Source organism: Coloeus monedula, assembly GCF_965178545.1.
Source record: "Coloeus monedula genome assembly, chromosome: 10".
NCBI classification, from domain to species: Eukaryota; Metazoa; Chordata; class Aves; order Passeriformes; family Corvidae; genus Coloeus; species Coloeus monedula.
The window spans coordinates 16839308-16862225 of record NC_138790.1 but is presented as its reverse complement, the minus strand read 5'-3'; the positions used below and the strand labels follow the sequence as shown (position 1 = coordinate 16862225).

General features: G+C 40.8%; 1 protein-coding gene across 8 annotated transcripts in view; it reads right to left on the bottom strand.

The window, feature by feature from the left end:
• Window positions 1–798: 798 nt before the first annotated feature.
• The window catches only part of LRCH3 (leucine rich repeats and calponin homology domain containing 3), a gene marked incomplete at its 5' end in the record, with an annotated part of 62663 nt that continues 40543 nt past the window's right edge, over window positions 799–22918 (bottom strand). For 4 of the 8 annotated variants that reach the window (XM_082288115.1, XM_082288119.1, XM_082288118.1 and 1 more), the window contains 12 exons: window positions 799–4357; window positions 9598–9675; window positions 11724–11861; window positions 13405–13523; window positions 14084–14197; window positions 14691–14739; window positions 15607–15678; window positions 16995–17075; window positions 20088–20141; window positions 21262–21309; window positions 22555–22695; window positions 22832–22883. In XM_082288115.1, the coding sequence (XP_082144241.1) occupies window positions 4229–4357; window positions 9598–9675; window positions 11724–11861; window positions 13405–13523; window positions 14084–14197; window positions 14691–14739; window positions 15607–15678; window positions 16995–17075; window positions 20088–20141; window positions 21262–21309; window positions 22555–22695; window positions 22832–22883 (1075 nt within the window). In that variant the 3' untranslated portion in view covers window positions 799–4228. The remainder of the gene's footprint in view (window positions 4358–9597; window positions 9676–11723; window positions 11862–13404; window positions 13524–14083; window positions 14198–14690; window positions 14740–15606; window positions 15679–16994; window positions 17076–20087; window positions 20142–21261; window positions 21310–22554; window positions 22696–22831; window positions 22884–22918) is intronic. The other 4 variants (XM_082288117.1, XM_082288116.1, XM_082288120.1 and 1 more) reach the window with 4 other exon arrangements.

Genomic DNA, 22918 nt, shown 5'->3' with positions numbered 1-22918 from the left:
TGCAGAAGAAGAGCTGGAGATTGGGAAGCTGGTTAGGAGGAAGCTTTAGATTGAGGGGGAGAAATAAATACCTGAAGAGAGCTGGGCAGCCTTGAGAGAGGCAGTAATGGAATGTCCTCAGTGGCTGACAGAGTCACCAGGTCAGACAAGGATGCTGGAGCAGCTTGGTGAGCAGGGAAGAGCATCACAGGGGTAACACAGACAGGGAGGGTTTGTGGATCTCTGGAAATTTCTAGACTTTGCATTTTTATACTTTAAAAAATAATAAAACTAGTGATGAGGAGAGATGAAAAGGGGACTAAACATTCTGGCTAAGAATAAACCTTTCAAATACAGTGGGGTCAGGAAGCAGGGGTGTGAATTTTACACTTCAAACCCAAGACAGGCCAAAAGCAAAGGATGAGAACAAGGAGCAACAGGACTGGCAGCAGGAGACCCCAAACCCAGAATGTGTAATTTACACAGAGAAGGAAAAAAACAAGAGGCCAAGGAGGAAGAAGCAAAGGATTCTGTACCAAATGAGTGTCTGGGGAAGGTTAAAAATATCCCCCAAAAAAGCTGCTGATGTGGCTGCAGAGTATGTGTAAAAATGCTGGAATTTTCCTGTCCTGGTTAACTATGAAAAGTAGAAAACCAAAGTAGGTCCATCAAATGCCAACTGGGATGATGTAGAAGGGGAATAAACACCTGACACAGAGGATGGAACTTTTGTTGACCCAACAGAAAAACAGCAGGAAGAAACACTGCAATTCATGTAAGTTTTAAAACTTTATTTCAAATAATCATGGTTTCCTTTTATATTATCAATGTGCTAGAAGGTCACACTACTGGCAGAATACAGGCGATTTAAAATATACAATATTCAGACACATTTATATGTAACAGAAATTATGGAATGTATTTACAGACATACAACATGGGATGAAGCTTTAAAATCCTTTACTCTATTACTTACACGTTTACACTGTTTTCAGAAATAACAAAATTAGATCACTTTGTAGAACATCACAGTATCTATACAAAAGGATTTTCAGATGTCCAAATTCACCTTACAAGTCCTCTGTTTCTAAAACAGTTTTTCAAAGAACCATTTATAGTTATAAAGGGGTAAGAATACCATTTGCCATCCTGTTACTACCAAGAACAGAGGTGCTCTGGTGCTTGTCCCTGATGGATTTTAAGCAGGACACCAGGGGCGGGGCCTTTACAAAAGCCTCTCCTTCAAAGGGGGAACCCCCAGCTGCTCTGCCCCGGCCCCCCAGTGCCATCAGGGGCTCCCGAGTGCCTGAGCCACTCCACCTGGAGTGTGTGACCTTGCAGAGCCTCAGACACTGCTCAGGGCTTGCCAGGTTTGAGGATGGAGTGTGACACCATGGAGATAGTGTAGGAACACCAGCAGCACAGAACACTGAGGTGGATCCCTCCCACATCCTCCAACGCAAATGCCCCAAAGAGGAAAGACAATCTCTGCTTTAACACACAGAATAGAACTTTATACATGTTTTCTTTCAAATATTCTTTTCATGGGATACAACAAAAATTGCACATAACTACACTGAAAAATCCCAACCCATTTTGCAATAGAGAACTGAAGTGGGTTTGGTGTAACACATTAAAGAAACCGTATGATGAAACTTCAGGTTTGGACTTTTGTCCTAAGCATCTGGACAAGATTTAGTGCTTGCCAGCCTGAAAACACAGGATTATGTCAAACTAACACGATTCCCTTCACTGAAACTGCCAGAGTGAATGTCGCTCACAATGAAGTACTCAGTTCCAGGGACCCTGTGCCTGCCTGGCCTCCAGCCACAGCCCTTCCCCAGGCCTGGCTCGTGCTGAGCCGTGGCTGGGAGCCACAGGTGGCCATGAGCCCCTCACAGCTGTGACCCACACATAGCAATAGGAAACAGCTCCTTCCTGCAGGCCAGACTCTAGCCCCCACCCATTAAAAACTACTGTTAATTAAATGAAAAAGCTTCCACCAACCTGAATACTGTTAAGTTTCATTTTCCTTAAGTGCTGGAGCAATCACCACACCCTCGAAATTCCATGAAGGGAATGGTTTTCTTCAAACAGGGGTATTTAAATAGCCCATGATGGGTGTGCTGCTAAATGCAGCGTGTCCCTGTAACAGTACAGCTGACCTAGGGCTGGAAACCAAGATGAAGCCAGTGCCTCCCTCTCTCTCAAATTACGTGCAGAGACGAACACACCAGGAACACTCTTGTCTGTGTCCGAGGTGTTGCCTGCAAGTGGCAGCATCTTCCCCCCAGCGAACTGCAGCAGACACTTCAGACACGTCTGTGTAACCCTGCAAGAATGGCCAGCGCTGCTCATCAATGGCATTAAGTGAAACAAGAGCTACTTAAGGGGGACAGAATGCCTGAGTGGAGCTGCTCTTCCAGTGGGTACTGTGAGTTCCGGGCACATCCACGCCCTGCAGGGCTCAGGGCGCTGTGCTTACCCAGCATGAGGAGGTTTCTCTTTGCAGCTGGGGACTTTTGAACACCCTCCAGGTGTTCTCCTTCACTTACAATGTGACCAACCAATGCCAATAAGAAGCAACTGGAATAATTATGTGAAATAAGTGATTCATCAATCACCACAATGGCTCTTGAAAGAAATAAATGAAGCAAAACAAAATGGAACCAAAACTGCAAATCAAAAGGGGAAAAATGCAGCTAAGACCTGTCCTTAGCAGCTCCCACAGCAGGTTTACTTCTGCAAAAATGACTTTTAGCTAATTTGTTCACATTTCATCTTCCTTTATCTGCATAAAATCCTCTCGGAGTATTCTCTTTCAAATGTATCCCCAGGTGGAATACGGCTGATGCGTGGAGCTGCTTTCAGAACCCTCATGCACTATGTAGTAGTAGCATAGTGTTCAGGGATGCTTTAAATTGGGCAACACCTGACAAAGGAACTGCATGGGTGGAGAGCTGGATTTTCTGAGGTCTTTTTGTGGGGGAGAGAAAAGTATTGTTAATTGACCTGGTAGTGAGCTTGGCCTTCTCAAGGAGGACCAGAGCATAGAGACCTGTCTTTATTTTGCACATCAGCTTTCCAGGAAAACAAAACTTGTCAGCTGCCTCTCCCACTCCTGTACACTGAATTTCCATTTTTAAGTTAAGAAAAGAAGAATGAAATAATAGCAGTTCTGTAAAACATCTCTCTACATAGTAAATTCCAACGAATAAAGGGCTTTGCTGAAATCATTGTCAAACCCTTCAGAGCTACATTAGCACAGATGCTGCTCTGACAACAGCCAGCCCACCTGGGCAACTTGGGAACTGTGCTCGTGACATGATCCATTCTGTGCCTGCAGGGATGCTTCAGCCCCTCATAAATGTATTACTTGGTACCGGGCTTCTAATGACCAGCAGGGCAGGCTGGCATTGTTCCCACTGCAGGGAAAGGCATGGGATTCTGGTGATCCCACAAAACCACCAGAAGGGGATGTGAGGACAGTGGAGATCTCCCTCCACTGCTGTTGGAAAAGTGCTTAGACATGTTAAAACCCAAACAGAAAGTGAACCCAGCAAGAATGCTGATGGGATTAATCCCATTTGAACAGATCTGACTTAGTATCTTTTACTAAAGTGTTTCTGGTAGAGAAAACATGCAGTAATTTTTCCATTGGGGGGAAAAAAAAAAAAAGTGTTTTATTCCTTCAATTTTCAGTAATGAAGACATGCCAATGCAAGTGACAGCTGTGCGAAGTTTGACCCTGTTATCAAACACTGCAGGTTAAGATTGTGTGATGCAATTTTTAGAATAATAGAAATAACCATTCTTTGGAGGCAAAGAAACTCCATTACCCTGTGGGTAAGGAATGAAATTTAATTCCCTGTGTGCCCACTGCAGCAACACCCTTTTTTTTACAAATTCCCCTAGGAACTGCTTTACAAACTCTAAACCCATTTCTTCATCCTGCAAGGTCAGTTTCTACAGCTGGCTCCAACAGCCAGCCACTGGAATTCCCTGCCCTCCTCCCAATGAACTCTCATTTTTTTAAATAAGGGGCAAAAATATTGATAATAAAAAATGTTACTGGAAACTCTTGTGATCTCCAAAAAAAATGGAGAAATGAAGTAAAACATTCCTGTCAGGAATCACGAAAACTCATTTCCTTAGAACAGAGCTCTGTGTGTTTGGATGCACTGCATGGGCAGTAAAGTCTTCAGGTCCTTCTGCTTAGCCAAGGTAACCCAAAAGGTCCCGGAGGTCTTTACACAGCAGACAAGTGGTGAAGTGGCTGCTGCTTTGGGGGTGCCAGCTCCAGGAGCGCCTGGACAGTCACAGCTACCTGTGTCAAACCCTTCTCTTCTAAAATATGCAGAGGCAAACATAATTGCTCCTGAATGGGGAACAAAACAAAGACAAAAACAAAATGGATGAAAACCACTCAACTGAAAAGAAAAAAAAATTAAGCAAAAGGTGACTGAAATATGAAATGTTATGGACAGGCAGCACACACACACAGGGGTAGGACATGAGATTTCTGCTTGTGACAAAGGAACCATGACCTTGACTATTCATGGAAGGTGGCCTTGGGCTAATCTCTGTGTTCTTTTTCTACAAATAAGAATTTGAAAAAGGATTGTGGGAGGAAAGGGGAATACCAAATTGTCCTCCATCTCTGCCCACGCTGAGATGGCAGCAGTTTATGAAACCAAAACAGATGAATGTGAGGAGGGGGAAGCTTTGCGTCAATATGATCAATGTGCTACAACACAGAGCAGGAGAGGAACCACAGCTTCCTTTCCAAATCACACCTTTTGGAGAGTCCTCCTGGGACAAGCCTGTTCAGCTACAGCGGTGAGGGAAGCCCTGCTGTGGAGCAGGGAATGAGTCACTACCACTCACTCACCTCCCCAAAGTGCCCCCGCTTAGTGGGCGGCCCCCAAAATCATCCTGAGGAATAACAGTAATACGCAAAATGCAAAAAGAGGTTTCAAAGTGTTTATTAATAGTTGTGCTATTCTCAGTCTAAGATGTATTTAAAGCCTCATCCTACAGAAGTCCTTGGCACCTCCTGGCCATCCTCACTCCACAACAGTCAGGATACATGTCCAACAGTTCTCTGTACCCGCAGAAAATAACCCAAGTGTGTCCTTCCTATAGAGCTACAGAGACTATTTTTCATGTGTTATTTTCATATCAATTGGCATTTCTCCACTCCTTGAGTCTTTACTGATTTTTGAGGTTAAAGAAATCCTTCAACAGTGGCAGCCAACACTCCTCCCACAAAGCTCCGAGCAGAGAGAAAACAAGTGAGCCCCAACTGCAATTCTCACAGAAAGCCATATGCTCAGGCTAAAATACATTTTTCTTCCAGCAAATGTGTGTTACTTTGAGAAAAGTGTGCTTTTTGAGAAAATACTTGTAAACTTAAGTAAATATGCCTTATCTTTTTTCTTATGTATGCAAACAGATAAGGGGGAAAAGCTTTGGAATGACTCCATACCACAGACAGTAATGACAAACAAAATTTAAAAACTGGAAGGCACTGTTAGTGTAAAACCCCTTGCAGCTTTTATCACAGTGTTCATTAGAAGTTAAGAAACACAGGAACTGAGTTCATTTTAGTTCATACCAGTAAGCAGTGCAAAAACAGCTTACTCAAATATAAAGCAATCTCCCCCTGTCAAAGGTCCCTTCTTTACTCGGTGATGTTTGGCTTGGACAGAACAGTTTGTGTGACTTGGACAGAAGGCAGCAGCTCTGTTACTTGCTCCTTTGATAAATACTCACTTCATGGTACAAGAGCTTGTGAGACCCACATACATGTAACACATTCTTACTGGTAGTGACCACACTTGCAACTGAACTCCTGTGTACCTTAAACTGTACTTCAGAGGCGTTCCAGGTTATGGCTGGAATGCCAACACCACTTGCACTGGGCTTCTGAGCCATTTACTGCACTTGCAGATATAACAGAAATTTGTTGAAGATACATTTGGAACAGCCATGTCCTGAACACTTACCTGTCACTGGTCTCTGAGCAGAGCTCCCTGAATCGATCTCCACTCTGAGGAGACACGGTCTGTTACACACATGGGGAGTGCCCTGAAGCTCTGAAGTGTCCCTGAGACATTAAAGCATTAAAGCACCAGGATGCTTTCCCTGGGGAGGGAAAGGCTGTGAAGCTTTATGGAAGACTACCTGAGTTTTGTAAAATAGTGAAGAGTGCTTGTGCAGTCGGGACTTATATTTGTGCAATTGCATGATTACAAGTGTTTCTGAAAATGACAGGGTAAGAGGAAGAAGGGAATAAGCATGGAACAAGCTTGGGTTGGGGTGCCCCAGATCAAGTGGCAACTCAACAAGTTTTTGTAAGTTTTATCCAGAGCACAGTAAAATGCTGTGGCATTCTGTAGCACCTGACAGAATCTTAAAGATTTTTCTTTCTGTGCCAGAAAACTTTTATCTTAAAGCTGTTGAGGAGCTTAATTTCTCTGAAATTTTTCTGCTTGAACTGTTAAGAAGTTCAAGAATCTCAGGATTCATTGACAGCTGTTTTAAAAATCCTGTCTCAGAGTAATACAGCAGAGTCTATAAATTTGAGAAATCAAATGCTCTCAGAAGCAGGATAAAGGACTGGGGTAAAAAAAAATACAGCTAGAAAGTTCTGTGGACAACACTTACCAGACCATGTCTCCTAAGACTGCAAGATCTCATCAAGAACACATTGAAAAAAATACTTCACATTGTTTAACATTTTTCATCAGATAATCCTCAAGCAATTTACCAAAGTGGTTGCAATTCCCATTATACAGATGGGGGAACAGAGGCACAAACTGACACTGCAGTTTTCACTACACCACTGGTCAGCAGACAACAGCATGCACCATGTGTCCTGACCCCAGCCCTTGCTCGAGCCCAGGGACAGCTCCTCCTCCCTGGTAAAGCATTTCATCTGCTCAATGTGACACAGCAAATACAAATGGGAATTGGGTCACGGATGGTGGTGTGGGTGCACCAATGTGTTTGCACATCATACTTGTCACCTCTGTCCCATCCGTGGGAAACAAAGCACTTCATACACACAGTCTTGGCAAAGCCCAGAATCTGTTCCCAAGCACTGGAGTGACAGAGGGAGGAAGCAGCACCACTATCCTTCACTAGAGGAAAAAGACCCAGCGATAGAACATACAGAGCGTTAGCATTAGAGTACAGTAAAACACCACAAAGCCCCAGAGCTGAACGGAAAGGGACACAAGACTGGATTCTTCTGAATCTGTCCCCAGGGAAAGAAGAGTCTCAACTGTTCTTTTAACGCTGAGGTTTAGCTGGAGAATGTCAGAAGGGGAACAAAGATTGTCCTGTCCAGAGTGTGTGAGCAGGAAGGGAAAACAGACAGAAAAAAAAGGTCAGTCAGTTAGCCATAGCAACATCCACAAAGCAGTTATCAGACATCTCAGATACAACCTACACATTCGAGAAGCACATCACAGCTGGTTAATTCCCACATAGAAATCTGCACGACTCCCATTGCAAAGAACTCAATGTCAGTGTTTAGTGTTCAGTGAGGTGCCTGTCACCTCTACAGCTACAACATGTAACTATTCCTTGTTGTTAAAAACAGCAGTTTACACAAGCCTTAGTGAAACCCGTTTTTCTCCAGAAGTGAAGAGGTTTCAGGTGTCTGAGATGCTGCTGGCACTGGGTACTCACCAAAGTTCAGCCTCCACAGGTAACTTAATGAAAACAGCAGGACAAGGAATAATTTATGTGCAACCGATGCTTGAATGCAGCATCCTGCAGAAATATCTATTACTAATTAGTTTAAGACTTCTCTAACTATTCCCATTGTGTATCTCTTGTCTCCCTTTCCCACAGGTAACTGCTAATAATCAGTGAAATCTAGATGCATGGATCAACCTGTTCAGCTGAGGGTTCCCTTTGATCCAAGGGCTTTAAAACCACCAAAGTCCCACAGAAATTGCTGCTCTGCTGTGGTGCCTGTAATTAGCCCTTTCTGAAAGTAGCCTTCCCTTAGAAGGCAAGTATTCCTACATGGATCTATGCTTTCAGAAAGCCTTTTATTTTTGTAATTGGAACTGAAATGAAATAAAAAACCTGCAGGCAACTTTTCAAGAAAAACATACTAGGCCACCCCACCATTCTTACATACAGATATCTTATGTTCACATCTCAGTAGAGTTGTAATGCAGACATGTGAGAGCAGCTTTGGAGTTCAGGAGGGGTATTTTTCTAAGTTTTCCCAGAGAGACCCTCCTTGAACTCTTTCACATTAAAACAAGATATATGAGAAAAATAAGAGGGCCCTTCACAGTAGGGGTAGTAGATGGAGCAGCCTGGGTTTACAGGGGACTTTTTCTTGATTGGCCTTTGTGTTTGTTTGTTTTTAATTGTGGGTCATTCCAGTGATCTGCTTTGTACTGCAATCCCATAAAAATTTTATCTTCATACTTGAGGGAACTATAAATAGGGAAGCTGGGATGGAACTGCACAATTTTGCCCCAGATGAATTTCTATGCAGTTCTGCTGGGATTAAAAGTCCAAAGTTTCTTAGGGGACCAAAGCAGTGCAGGATCTCCCAGCACTAACAATCACTTACAGTTCCCTAGCCCGTTCCAACACGATTCACCACTGAGCCATGTGAAATTGCCAGGCAGCTCAATAAACAAGTCATCCTAAAATCCCAGTGACTCAAATGTTTGCAAGTGATCTGAAAACACCAGAAAATCCTGCATGACTCAAGAACTGCCTTTAGATGTAGTTGAGAAATGAGTTACGGGGTCTACTTCTCCCTTTCACAATACAAAAGAAATCAGCACCTACAACAGAAACACCAATGCTCAGCAGTGTAAAAATCCAAATCAATTAGTGCACTGGAAGGGAAATTAAGAAAAATATAATGTATTAAAACTATTTGTACTGAGACAGCTGCTGAATAAGACAAAGTGCAAAGGACAGGACAGCATCAAACAGGATAACTGGACCAACAAGACTATTTCATATGTTTCCACCTCCTAGATCTTACAAGTTTCAAAAGGGGACAAGGAATACCAGAAGACAGACTTCTACCATTGGAACATAGCAAAAGTAGGAACTAAGCAAAGACAGCTACCATCAGAGAAAGGCCAATAATTCTGTGACTTCTTGGTAAGACAGTAAAGACATTCATGTAAGAGAATTATTGTGAAAGACATGAAAAGCTTTGAGATAAAAAAAAAACCATGTGCAAACCATCATCCAGATTTTATCCCACTTTTATGCTGTCACATATTTAATATTGAGAAAATGTAACTGGTTTTATAGGACCCACCAGTTCTAAAGGCAGACTTGAAGTCCATCAGCTATTATGAATTTGAGGAACAATAGTTACATGAATCTGTACTAAAATATGAACTCTATACACTACACTCTGACAAACTGTATCTGGCTTCATTTTACTCTGGAAGACCATGCAAGGTAAGTCTGAGCTATACTGCAGGACAGTTTGTACCTGACCCTTCTAAACTTTTAATTATTTTGTTTTAATCCAATCTTCCAAAGAATGTTTTATTTTCTGAAGGACCAGACAAAACTGCATCTGAAACATTCTATCAGGATAGCAGAAATACATACCTGAGGCACTCCAATCCTTCTGCAAGCTTCCAAGAAATTCTCCACGTTTCGTCTGCACTTTGCCATTGTAAGTCTAGGCTGCAAAGAAGCAAAGGCATACAGTGTTCTTAACTGGCAAGGTTTTAAAAGATTTTTATTTTTTATTTAAATAAAACTCATAATAAATTTCTTTGCCAAAAACACGGCGCTGACATAAGCTCATCTAATTCAAAGCACACTCTGCTAAAGTTTGCTTTTCTTAGAAAACCATCCCAGTTTTCAAAGCTGTTTTATGAAAAGCTAAGTTATGAATGCTGGATGATTTTAAAAAAAGGACAATTCTAAGCCCTGCAGTTATTTATATACACAGTGTTATATAAAACTGGCTAACACTTTTAGTGACTACAGTATGATAATTTTAAAAATGTCTTTTGATGAAATGCACATCCATGGCTTTCATGCTGTGATTTCAGAGCAATTCCATAACATAAAGCAATCTAGAGTCTGTTCTGGATTACTGTAATGCAAAAATATATAAATATCAAACCATACTTCAATTAAAAAAAGAAGAAAAAAAAAAAGGCTAGATGAAGCCAAAAAATAATGTCAGAAAACTGGAAGTGAAGCTTGCTTCTTGTCAGCCTCTTGTAGACGTGTTTGATGGAGCTGTTTGAATTGCACTCACTGGCATTTTTTCAAGTGAGGTTTTTTCTGCAGTCAGCTTTCACACCTCTTCAGACATACCACAGCACAGGCTCTGTTTTGCTCTCAAAACTTACTCTCTTCTGGTTCAAGAGACACAAGCTCCCTGCTCCTCTGAACACACACTGGAGCAGCAGGCAGCAGCCTCCATGTGTTCGACACTTCCATAAGTAATGGGGTTTCTTCTGTCCCCTTCATGTGCTGTGTTTCCCCACCAAGGAAGCAGGTTAAAGGCCAGCACTGGCCTCTATCCCGAAGGACCAAGTGAGTACAAAGATCACATTGTGCCTGGGGCATGACATGATGCCTCATCTGCTCCTGGAGCACGAGACTCAAGGCTGCCTCCTCCTTGGGATTCACATGACAAAGCCATGATTTAATTCCTAACACAGAACATTCAGCTGCACATCAAACCAGGCCATTGAAAAGATCTCACTGATGCAAGTCTGCTGAGCAGTGGCTCCCTGCCTTTACTTGGAATGATCCCACAATCTGCCTAAAATGTTGGTGCATCCAGTTCAGTCGTTCTCAAAATAATGGGGCCATCTGCCTGGTCACATCCAGTCCCAGGGATACAGCCACAATGACACACTTGGCAGCCCTGGAAGTGCCAGTTCAAATTCCAATCAACATGAAGACTCACTCCAAAAGAAGGATAAGTGAAGATTTATGTGCATGTTTCAACTTCTACCCCAAGGAACAATCTCCAGTTTTTTTTCCTTATTCATACAATTTAAAGGTGCATAACAAGCAATCTGCCTGTCCACATTACTTCCAAGTGGCTGATCCTAAATATTTTCACTGAACTTTCTGACTTCCACAAACACAGACTGGATAAATAATCTGTTGTTATCTCACAGATTTTGACCTTTCTCTAATTCTGTGCTTTCCCTACATAATAGACCGCAATACTTCCCTCCTCTAAATAGTCCCCTGACACAGCTACCTTTCTTTCCTGTTATTACAAAGCTATGACTGGATTTGTTTTGTTCCAGGAGATGCTGTTCTCCAAGTAGCTTGAGTGTGTTCTGCTAAAATTCCTAAGCAGAAGAATTTGTTGTGCTGTGAAGTAGATACAGGAATCAACTTGGTCTCTGCCTGTTTCACTGTCTTGTGTAGTGGGATCCTACTTGTTTTAATTCCCTACTACGTCTTCCTGAACTTCTCAGACATTTTGTAAAATATCCTATTTCAGTTTTCATGCTGAACTCTATCTTATTTCACTAGTTTTGAAATTAACATGCTTAGGGAGCACATGAAAATGTTAACATTTCCTTACAATCTGTCAGAAGTGACACTACAGACTTTTTTTAAACAGCACAGACAGTTTTTTGTCACATACATTTACTGAGGAGAATGCTGAGTTCAGTGTCTGTCTGGAATACAGGACTTTGCAGGATATCACTTTGGACAGCTATAAAGCAGTGTCACTGTTACACACTTACAACAGCAGGTGAGGGCACGTGGATGCTAGGGACAGAGCGGGGCCGCACGTGGTTGGCCAAGTGGCACAGAACGACGCCGTCCGTGAGAGCCGCCCCGAGGTCGCTGGGCAGCGACACCTTCAACCGCGACTCGATGTTCTGTGGGAAACCAACAGGGACACACGTGGGAGCTGAGAGATGCATTCCTCCAGCTGCTTCATTCTGCACAACATTTTGTATGAGGCAGAGTTCCTGCCTTACAACTCTGTCCATCCTCATGGCATTTCCGACCAGCTTTCTGAATAACCCCAAGGAAAGCCCTGCGCATTGCTGTGGACCAGGGCTGGCCACAGTCTGGGAGCAATTGAGTTCAATGAAGAACAGTTTTCATTGTAGAGCACAGTGAACTAGTACAACCATTATTCAAAAATAATGGAAATCAGGATCTAGGAACAGTATTCCTAACCCTACATATTCTCAGAGAACAGTTCTGCCAAGGGAAGTGAAAATAACTGTGGGTTGGAGGACAACGCAGTTAACAAAAGTCAAGACAATATTTTTGCCTTTTAATAAAAACTGAACTATTTGGCATAAGCAGTCCTTTAAAAAGCAGGTAGATAGCATTTGTTTAAGAGAATGAATAAAAATTTAATTCAGGCTTTCAAACTCATTTAAAATGCTGTGTGAATGTCGTCAAGTTGTAATACTGTATCTATATTTTTAAGTATTAAAAAAAGATTTAGGCTTACCTGGGGAGCAGAACAAGAGACAGACTACATAAAAAGCAATCTGAGATAATGTAAGAGAGGGTCTGCAAACACCACTAAGTTTTGTTTTATCTAAGGTAACCTTTCTCCTTTTAGAGAAAGGAGATTGTCCTTATTTTAACACTTCCCCCACAAAGAGAGGGAATTTTCTCTGTCCATTTGGGATGCTTATGGCTTTTAAGATTAGCTTCAATAAGGAAATTCTTATTTATTGGGAAAATCCAAACAATTAATCACAGCACCTCACGGAATCCCTTCATGCTCTACAGAAAAGTCTGGGGCAAAGCAGAGCAGAGCACGGCACCTGAATGCCATGCGGCATTTTCAATATTCCTGTTTACTGTCCTTGTGCCTGGGCATGAACCAGGACTGTGGTGGCCCCAGGCAGACAAAAAGCACAAATATAAGAAACAGTTGTGTCTCAAATGTTCTGCACTTAACTAAGGATAAGGCAAGAATCAAGAGACCGATCTAGAGCACACAAGGAAACCATGCTGTCAGCACGACTGGCAGCAGTCTCTGCATTCCATCTGCTTTTCTGTCAGCTTTACAGCAAAAAAGAGTTTTAAAAAAGACATTAAAAGGGGACAGTAAAGACAACTCTCCAGAGAGCTCCTTACAAGTGTGAAAGCTGATAAGGAAGAAAGGAAGCACATAGTCATTTTAAAAGCAGAGTTCACTGGACATTTAGGAGCAGGAGTCGACATAGTTTATTTTACAGAATTTGAAGCTGACTTTATCTACCACAATCAACCAAGTGAACACCACTGCATGTATCTGAAAGAACTACACAGACTGTACCAGACCATTTAATTTCAGTCAACTGTGCCCCATATTGGTTCAGTGAAACTGGTCCACAAGACAAAAGCAGATTTAGCAGGGTCACAAAGCGCATTTACTGCGATGTCCACGTTCTGGCTCCTGGCAGCACTTACCTTGCGTAGCTGCTCTATCAGCTCCAGCTCCTCCTCCCGCTGTTTGGAGTTTTGTCTCACTCGAGGGTCTGCAGAATCATTAGCAGGAGACAAGGCACAGGTAGAGGATGAAGCAACAGCTAAAACAGCAGCATGAAGGAAAGAAAAATCACTAAGCACGGTTAGGCTCCATGTTGTTCACTGCTGCACCGCATACAAAGTTCCTTTCACAAATCTCTTTCTTTCCTTTGATTATTAATCAAACTAATGGTCTACCAACCTAAAAGAAGTGTCAACACAATTCCCTCACTGTTTAGATTCTGACCTTTCTGTTGGATAATGGTCGTGCACAAACGATGACAAAGTTTTGCCACATGGAATATGTTGAAACAGTTCTCTTTCTTCAGAAACTGCAATTCTGTTACAGGCTACTGGGCTGTTGAAGGCTTGTGTGGCAAACGTGTAAGTGCAGACCAGTAAGAGCAAATTCTCACACTTCCACAGATATGACAAAAGAATATTGGACAGCTCCAAATAAAACCCTGTTTCTTCACAATGTAGATGTCATCTGTCTACAAATGGAATTCTGCAAGTGGTTTGATGATAAAGACCTGAAGTAACAAAACACTGCAAGCCCCAGGTAATGCAGATGTCAATATAATGTGACAAAACTAGCTAATTTCTGAGCTATGTAACCTACCTCTCTTTGCTTCATCCCTGACAGCTGTTCGGAAAAGGAAACTCTCAGGTCGCTGGGAAGGGTTTCTATAGGAAGGCGGGGCTGCATGGCCAGGATATGGAGGGGAAAGGTGGACTAAACAAATGTGGAAAGGCACAGGAAAGGAAGAAGGAAATGGTTAGAGTTTAAATAGGAAATGGGTTCAGCAATGTGGTAATTAAAAAGAACAAACCAAAAATTTTAATGGAATAATGACAAAATAAATTACAGCCATGCATGATAAAAGCAGAGCAGGAAAAGGCGCTTCCACGGACACTTGCATGCAAAGCACATTCCACATACCAATTCCAACAACTGTTCTGACTCTTTCTGAATGCATCTGTGTACCAAAGCCTGTATGAAGGCCTAAACCAGCCAAACCCTGCGCTCTGCCTGAGGACATACTTCATCCCTGTTGTCTCTTCCCTTGTGTTTTTCTAAGGAGACCCAAGTAACTGGGTAAATTCTCACACATAGCAGTGCCACAGACAGAGGTGGGAACAGATGCTCCCCTCTCTTCATAGGACAAATAAGCAAGCAGGCATTTTGATCTTTTTTTTTTTAGAATTCTTCTTCCTGTCCCTGTTACCTGTCTGAGCAGTAGGTGAGCCAGGGGAGATGGTAGATCTGTCATCACTCTGTGAACAAAAAAGCAAGAGAGTATAAATGGGCCTAATCTGGAAAAGCTTTGACTACATTTTCATTTTCTGTGTTTTAAGAAAAGCTCTATCCATCTAAATGTGTTGCAGTAAAATAATCAGAAATAAGAAAAAAACACAGTATGTTGTTCCCCAAGTCTTATCTCTGCAGAGACAAAACTTTTTCTTTTACAGAAATGTCACAACTGCTTTCTTTTCCTGAAGAAAAAGAATGATGAAACAGCTCTGACTATGCAATGACAGATTTTTGTTAACTCCTCCTTCCAACCCAAAGTGAAAAAGTGCTCCTTGCAAAGGGGACAGCAAAAACCAGGTATTAAACAACATGCAGAATTGGCAATACAGCAGCCCCGATAAGGAACACCAAAACACCTCTTTGACACCTTTGCTAATGCAGAACTGCTATTTACTGAACATCTGTCCCCAGTGAAACACACTGTGGTTTCATCACAGTGTTTACACAAACTAATGATTTCTTGTGAGGAATGCATTCAGCACAGCAGTTTCCACAGAAGAGAAAGAAACAGGCAAAGAATACCAGTGTACTTTTGATGAACTCAACTCGATCAAGAGTAAATGATCTTGTACAGAAAAAGCAACATCAAAGGCAACCAAGAACCCCTCGGAGCAGAGACGAGTTACCATGTTTTATAGATCAGGCCTCCTGCAGACACAGCCTAAAGCTAAGATGAGGTAATACCTTCTACAATTTAATCAGGTGAATCAGGTTCATACCCTACCTGAACTTTTGATTAGATGCTGACAGACTAACACCTGTTAAAACAGATGTGTGGATCCGAGATTTTTTTGTTGGCGCTAGTGGTGAATGATAATAGCAAGAGATACCTTGACAGGACTGAAGGTAGAGGCACTAGGCAGGGTAGTAGCACAGCTTTCTTGGTTCAACCCTGAGAGTGACTGAATGCAGAAAGAAAGAGAATGCAGTAGCAGAGTTAGTGAGTGGCTGACAGGTCATGCGCAAAGGTGGAATGCAGCAAAATTAAAAATGAAGAGGTGATCATGATCACATTCTCAGAAACACTCAACAAGCAACACATCAATACTTGCTGAACTATAGTTAAAGCCTTCCTACTCTCCTGAACTTTCTGACTAGTAAGCTTGGGAGGTGCAGCACTTCTTTTACACATAATACAGTGACATTAAAAACAGAATTAAGAACAGTAAGTGAGGCAAAAGCTTCTTTAGTAACACCTATGCCATCAGAAAAAAAAACTTTACCCTACAACAGTCCATTCTAGGCCACCATTAGAAATAAATAGCTTTCTTTTTAATGCTTTGAGGATGTTATACACGTCTGAAAAATCAGAGAAACCCATACACAAGAGGCTCAGTAACACACACTTTGTATCTGCCACAAACACTAACAACTGGTCCTTGTGATTAGACACAAAGTAAACGAGATTCTGTGGCTGCAATCTCACTCTCAGGGAAGATGTCAGTGTCAGGATTTACAGCGTTGCCACAAATAAAGTGCAGTCACATTTCAATAATGACCAATATCGAAACCAGCCAAATAAACAACTTTTCCTGTTTATAGAACAGGGGCTGCAGTTGTGCCCATCTGTCACTGACAGGTGGATCTAGAAGGCCAAATCCTGTGTCTGACTGAAAGCACCATCAACACTTTAACATTTGAGGACTGAATGGCTCACTATACTTTCTGAAACAGCATTCAAATATCAAAGTGACAGTTCAGCAGTTCAGCACAGGAAAGAACATGAAATGACACCTAGAAAATACAGGCAGTGAAAGTCACATTTGGGAGTTAGTTTTTAAAACCTTTGCAACTATTCTGCCACTTCAGAACAGCACAGCCAGAAGGACTAGAAGGGAAGATTTATGCTCAGGGCAAAACTTAAACACAAACATCTTTAGACTCTGTGCAGACTTACAGCTGATCCTCAAAACTGCCTCTTTCCCCAGAGCAGGGCAAAGCCAAAATGGTGGTTTTTTTTATTTTTAAGTGTTCCAAATATCACTTGACTTAGACAACACATTAGCTAGGAAATGAGAAAAATAAAATAAACCAGAACTAGGTGGGCTCTAACATCAATGTATCTGCTTATTCCTGTATGAAAAGAGCAGGGCAAGCCTGACACGGACGAACAAGAAGTGGTCACAATGCACGTACCCAGCAGTGGGCAGAGGGAAGGGGGACACGGCACAGCACAGGGAGGGACAACCACAACACCAACACACTGCATGCTCTTCACCTGTTTGCGAGTGCCTGGCCTCCTTTTAATGGTATTGGTGTTATTGTCAATCTCAAACACAAAGAGAGGCTCAAAGCCATTCTGTCAGGGACAGTAAGGAAAGAAAGAGAGGGAAGAAAGGAAGAAGTGAGGCAAAGAATGACTGTGAGAAAAGGCAGCCACAATACTAAAGGAGCCAGGATGCTGCAATTCAGACTTACACCACCCTCTGCACATGCTGCACACAGCCTTTAGGTCTAGCACTGAAGTCACAAAAATTTCCCTGTGCCAGAAACAACTGCAGATACAGGAAGTGCCAAAGGAGAGCCCAACCAGAACTCTGCATGAACCAAGTAAGGGTATTTTAAGGGAATTCGGTTATTAAACATTTGAATACACAAATGAATGCCAACGGCCTGAGAGAAAACTCCAGGGTAAAAGTCCGTGTAAGTCAAGGCCTGCTTACTTTACCCATACCATTATTATTTGTAACACTCTGGTACTTAACTTAAACCTAGCCTTAACTTTAAATGTTTCAGAGATCCTATGTGCTAACAGTAACATGACAGCCTCAGGCCACATTTGAGACCACAACAAGAAAACAACACAAGGAAGGGAGCACAAGGCAGGAATGAAACAAAAGTTGTGAGAGGAAGAGGTCACAGCAGCTGCCTGATGCTTCTGAAGTACCTTGTGGGCTTTGCAACAGAAACTGAGCAGCAGTTAGACACAATGTTTTGGGGTTTTTTTCCCCTCTCATAGTACTAACCTTGTAAGGGACAGTATGGGAGAAAAGAGAAGATGATATTTGGAGAAAAATGAGATTTAAAAGCAAGGAAGGCTGAAATCATTAACCAAGTCTGAAAGTGTGATACCAGCTCTACAAGTAACCTCAGTTGTAATGAATGGAACTGTCCTTGTGAGAACAGCAAGAGGTTATGACTAACATAAAACTTTTATTTTCTCAGAGAGGCCAGTGATTACATTTCTTCAACAACATTTTAGTCTGGTTATCACAGGCCAACCCAAAGAAATCCACCACCATGTGCAATTAAGTTCTACAGCCACACTCCACTTCTAATCACAGGTATGCAAGAGGAACAACAACTAAACTGAACCATTAACATTCACAGAAGGTACAGGCAATCATTCTGGGACTTCAAACCAACTGTCCTGATGTTGTTTATAAACAGAAGGAAATGGTCAGAGTAACCTGTGCAACATGAATACATTTTAATTAGTGATTAAAGACAACAATAAGATGACCAAAAGAAACACTAAAGATTTTAAAAAGCAGATTCACAACTTAAATTTTTTGTTAAAGCAATAACAATGCCAGAGGAGCAAAGTAGTAAAATAAAAGCTCACTTGCTTTCTAACTCCATATTAGATTTAGTACTTATAAAAGCTTTTCCTTATGTCCTCAGAAATTAGACCTAGCTAAATTTCAAACCCAGAAGGATAGGGAAAATGTCAAATTCAGTGCAATAGAACATAAAAAGGTAAAAGCAATTTAAACTCTTAGAATTTTTTTCAAAGCAAACTGATGACCATTTCCTTGATGTTGAACAAGTTTTTACCCACACCATATAAAATACATTTGTGGAAACAAAAAATGGTACAAATTCATGAGCTAGTATGGGCGTAATGTTCCAGTTACAGTAATTGCTACAAACAGCTACCCTGGCATATGTGACCATTAGGCACAGTGTGGATTTCTGCTACAGAACAGAGCTGTGGATCAAAACCCCCTGCATTTCATATTCTATTATAATTCAGGGCTGCTGAAAAGAGCAAAGAACCGAAAGAAAAGTGAACAGAGAAATTATTGCTTTCAATCCTTCCCTGCCAGCCTGGTCACTCTTTTTGTGAAGTGAAAGGATGTAACTTGGTTAAAGACAAAAAGGAAACAAACAGAAATGGAAGCTAGTTTCAAAATAGTTTCTGAGAATTCTGTATCTTAATTTACAACAGAAGTCATGTGATCACACAATCGAAGAGAAATGAGGTTCTTACAGGTATCTTTAAAATATATTCTAAAGATGAATTCACTGACAACAGAGAATCATCTCTTAACCCAAACCACTGCAGTTCTCCTGTTTTTTATTATCTAAATATGAAAGCACATTTTAATATGCTCACTGATAGTGATTTCTCTAAACAGGCACATAATTATTAAATTTCTCTCTAACATTTTAAGCCTTCTTTCTCACCCACAAAGTGCTAGTCTTATGAAAGCAGGAAACCCAAAAAGTCTGAATAAAGACACAGTAAATATCTTGACCAACACATTCAGGAGAGAGACATTCTAACCAAGGGTGCTGCCTAAAGAAAATCTAGGCAGATAATGGAAGCACATAAATCAAGAAAATAAATTCTAGGCATGCAGTCATGCAACAGCAGGCAGATCAGGTATATTTTTAATTTTCTAGACATGGATTACGACATTAATTGTATTTTTTAGTTATGCTACATTACTAAGATGCCACAAAGGAAGCAATAGCATAAAACATGAATTATGTGCATACATGTTTTTATTTTGGTAAGTGTTCAAAATAGATGGTTTTTAAGACACTTGCACTAATAAACAATAAAACTGTATGAGGACTATTTCATGATTTATAGCATTCATAAGTAGAACACTTTTTTCCTGTGCCAAGTATTTCTCACCCCCATGTGCAGGACACAGACAAGTTAAAGTAGAAGGCTGTACTAAGCACTAAAATCGCTTACTTGACACTGAAGAGCACATCAATTAGGAAGCAAGCTGAATGGAGAAAAAATCAAACCATAACAACTAGAGGTGAATTTTTCATTTTAGAAACTGTTCTTTACTATCAGTAATTTTCTTCTGCTCTCAAACAAAATATAAGATTTAATTACTTTAAAGAAAAATGTAATTGTCTTATTAGCAAATGGCTGACAGCAGAAGTGTCAATATATTCACAACATCATAGTTCACAGCTAAGCTACTTTTCAAAGGAGATGGTCATGTTTTATGCTATTCAGATTAGCTCTAAAACAGTTGTTCTAATCTGAGACAATCATAACATGTTGTCATTTCTGTGCTCTAGAATCTGCCACAGAAAAAGGCCATTACGTGCAGGATCTTACCACTAACAATGCACTATCATCAGTATGCTGAGACCTTCTGGATGGAAAGGGACACTGGGAGGTGGGAGAGATGGAGCAATGTCAGAAACACACACAATGTCAGAAACACATGGTATGTGAACAGACAGACATTTTGGAACATGTATTGCTTGCTTATAGCACTAAGAGGCTCTTTAAAACAATCTATGAATTATCTGTAACTCTGTAGGAATACAGAGCCATGTGACCCAGGAATTACAGTGCAGTCATATTACTTAAGGAATCAATTATTCTGCTTTCTGTGTTGTGTCAAGCAAATACAAAAAACTATGTATTCACAGTGCTTACTCTGGTAGAACAAAGGACCTTTTAAAAGAATAAATTAAGAACAGAAAAACATTAGGGAGAAAAAGGAGTAAAAACTATTTTAATTACCCCACATTTTGGTAATTTTCTGCCAAAAAGAGTTAGTTGGAAAATGCTGCTAAAGAACTATCATATTTTTTATGATATTAAAAGTTTTGATCTAATTAACACTACCAAGTGAATTATCTTTCTCTGGACAAAAGTGGGGATGGCAAGCAGTGGAAGAGCTGTCACTATGCAGAAATCTGATGCAGAGAGTGAACAGATGTCATTGGCTCAACTGTATATTTTAGAAGACTGAGCCTTGTATGATTAGTGTTCCTGGTTTTGATTATAAAAACTATATTATTATCAATCGATAGCCGAAAAACTTTAAAAAAAATTATTACTTTTTCTGATGGCCCTCAAAATTCTAAAGCTTAATATTTCTGGGACAACTGGTGATCTAATAATGGGAAACTGGGAGAAAACTGATCAGTGAAGGATGACTATAACTCTGTAACTTGACTGAATACTCCTGTTAGAATATAAACTGTACTGCTCATAAGGAGCAGGTTAAAATGGAATATGAAATGTATTTTCTGCAGAGAACACAGAAAACGTACAAGAAACAATAAAACAAAACACTTGGACAGGCAATCTACATGAACAGAAGGAAATACTAGACTGATCCCATAAGCAAAAAACCCCAACCCAAGGCTTAATAACATGTGAAAACTATGCTATAACCCAGTTTTGAAGTGTTTTCCACAATGAGGAAAATAACTCTGATGGAGAGCTAAGCATTTAAGTGCTGACATCCCCACTAATGCTCTTATTAGACTCTTACCTCACTATCCATTGGACTTTGTTTCTGAGGACTTAAGGAGGCTTTTTGCTACACAGAAAAAAAAAGAAATTTAAAATAATGTCACAGAGAAACAAAAGCTCACAAGAAACCAGCATAACTTAAAAGTGTTTTAAATCAAAAGCCTTGGTTTTTAATAGAACATGCATTGGGGAAATTGCAAATTTCCCTGAGCTGAAACTTTCCTGATATTAGTAAAAAAATCAGCCTCTATACCATATTCAAACAAACAAACAAAAAAATTCAAATGATGCATATGAAAGATACATAATAAACCCAAAATACAACCCAAGGGAGGAATTTAACTACTGAGAATAAAGTGGTCATGAATAACAAAGGCAACAGAAGAAAAATACCCAAAACCCAAACTCAAACCAAAAACCCCAGGAGACTCATCAATAAAGAACATGCATCCTATAAGCTTAATCTTTAACTAAAAGACGGAGCTGAATCTTTAATAAGCACCTTTCCTACAAAATACTGCCAGGGCCCTGAGAATAGTTGGTGCTAACAAAAAGTCTAGTTTCAGGCAGCTAAGACCCTTTTTCTAAACTAAACTGTATACAACAAATATATGCAATAAACCATTATTTGCTTCTCTGCAGACCACCCTAAGCCCAAAATATTAACTGTAACATTTCTTAAATTTGTGATTGTGAGATTCAGGTAAGTGACCAGAGCAGCAAACAGTAAAACAAATTTAAATCAACCATCACATAAATAAACTGGCATGTTAAGCAGAAGACTTCATATTGAGTGCAGAGACAGAGAAGACACAGTGCTCAGAGTGAGCGCCTGATGTACTGTAAGTCTGCACCCATGCTTTACACAGAAGTAACTTATTTTATTACCACAAAATAGCAAAATAGATCAGACAGCATTATATTTTTGTGTGTGTGATGATTATTTCCTCCCAGCTACATTTGTCCTCAAAATGAAACTGCCTCTACGCCTTCTCAGATAAAGACCTCTTCTTTCTTAAACCAATCCCGTCACATCTATGCAAATGAAAACTGAGAGAATAAGGTGAACTATGCAAAATCAGAATTCTTTGCAACAGTTGTATTTTGGGTAAATCTTCCATCTGCCTCCCCAGTTCTAGCTTTGCCTGTGTTAAGCTACAGCACCAACAGTTAATGGACTTAAATGCTATTTGTCCAAACTCTTTATAAAGTGCCAGGAGCACAACATACAAGCAATAATTACCTTGGCAATTAGTTATAATTAAAGGATTTAGAAAAGATAAAGTATGAAGTAGGTACAAAAAGGAGACACCTTAACAAAGTCAAGGACAGCTTCTCTCTGAATCTGCTTTGTTCTCATCCTCTCCTCCTCGTACTGAAGGGCTGCCAGCTGGGCCTCCCGACGGGTGCGCTCGATGTGCCGGCGGTGCAGCTCAGAATCTGTGTTAGGCACCTGGAATCAAACAGGGCATCAGGCCATGAAGTCAGAGCTGCAGATGGGTTATGGAGAAACAGCCCATCTCTTATGGAGAACATCAGTTTGGTTTTGCATCAAACTCATTCAAAGGAATTAGAATTCTATGTGTTACCTGGGTCTGGTGACTTGATAGAGAGAGAAAATAAGGTGAATCGGGCAGGGGTCTGACAAATGCAAAAACAGAGAGTAAGTAGACTTT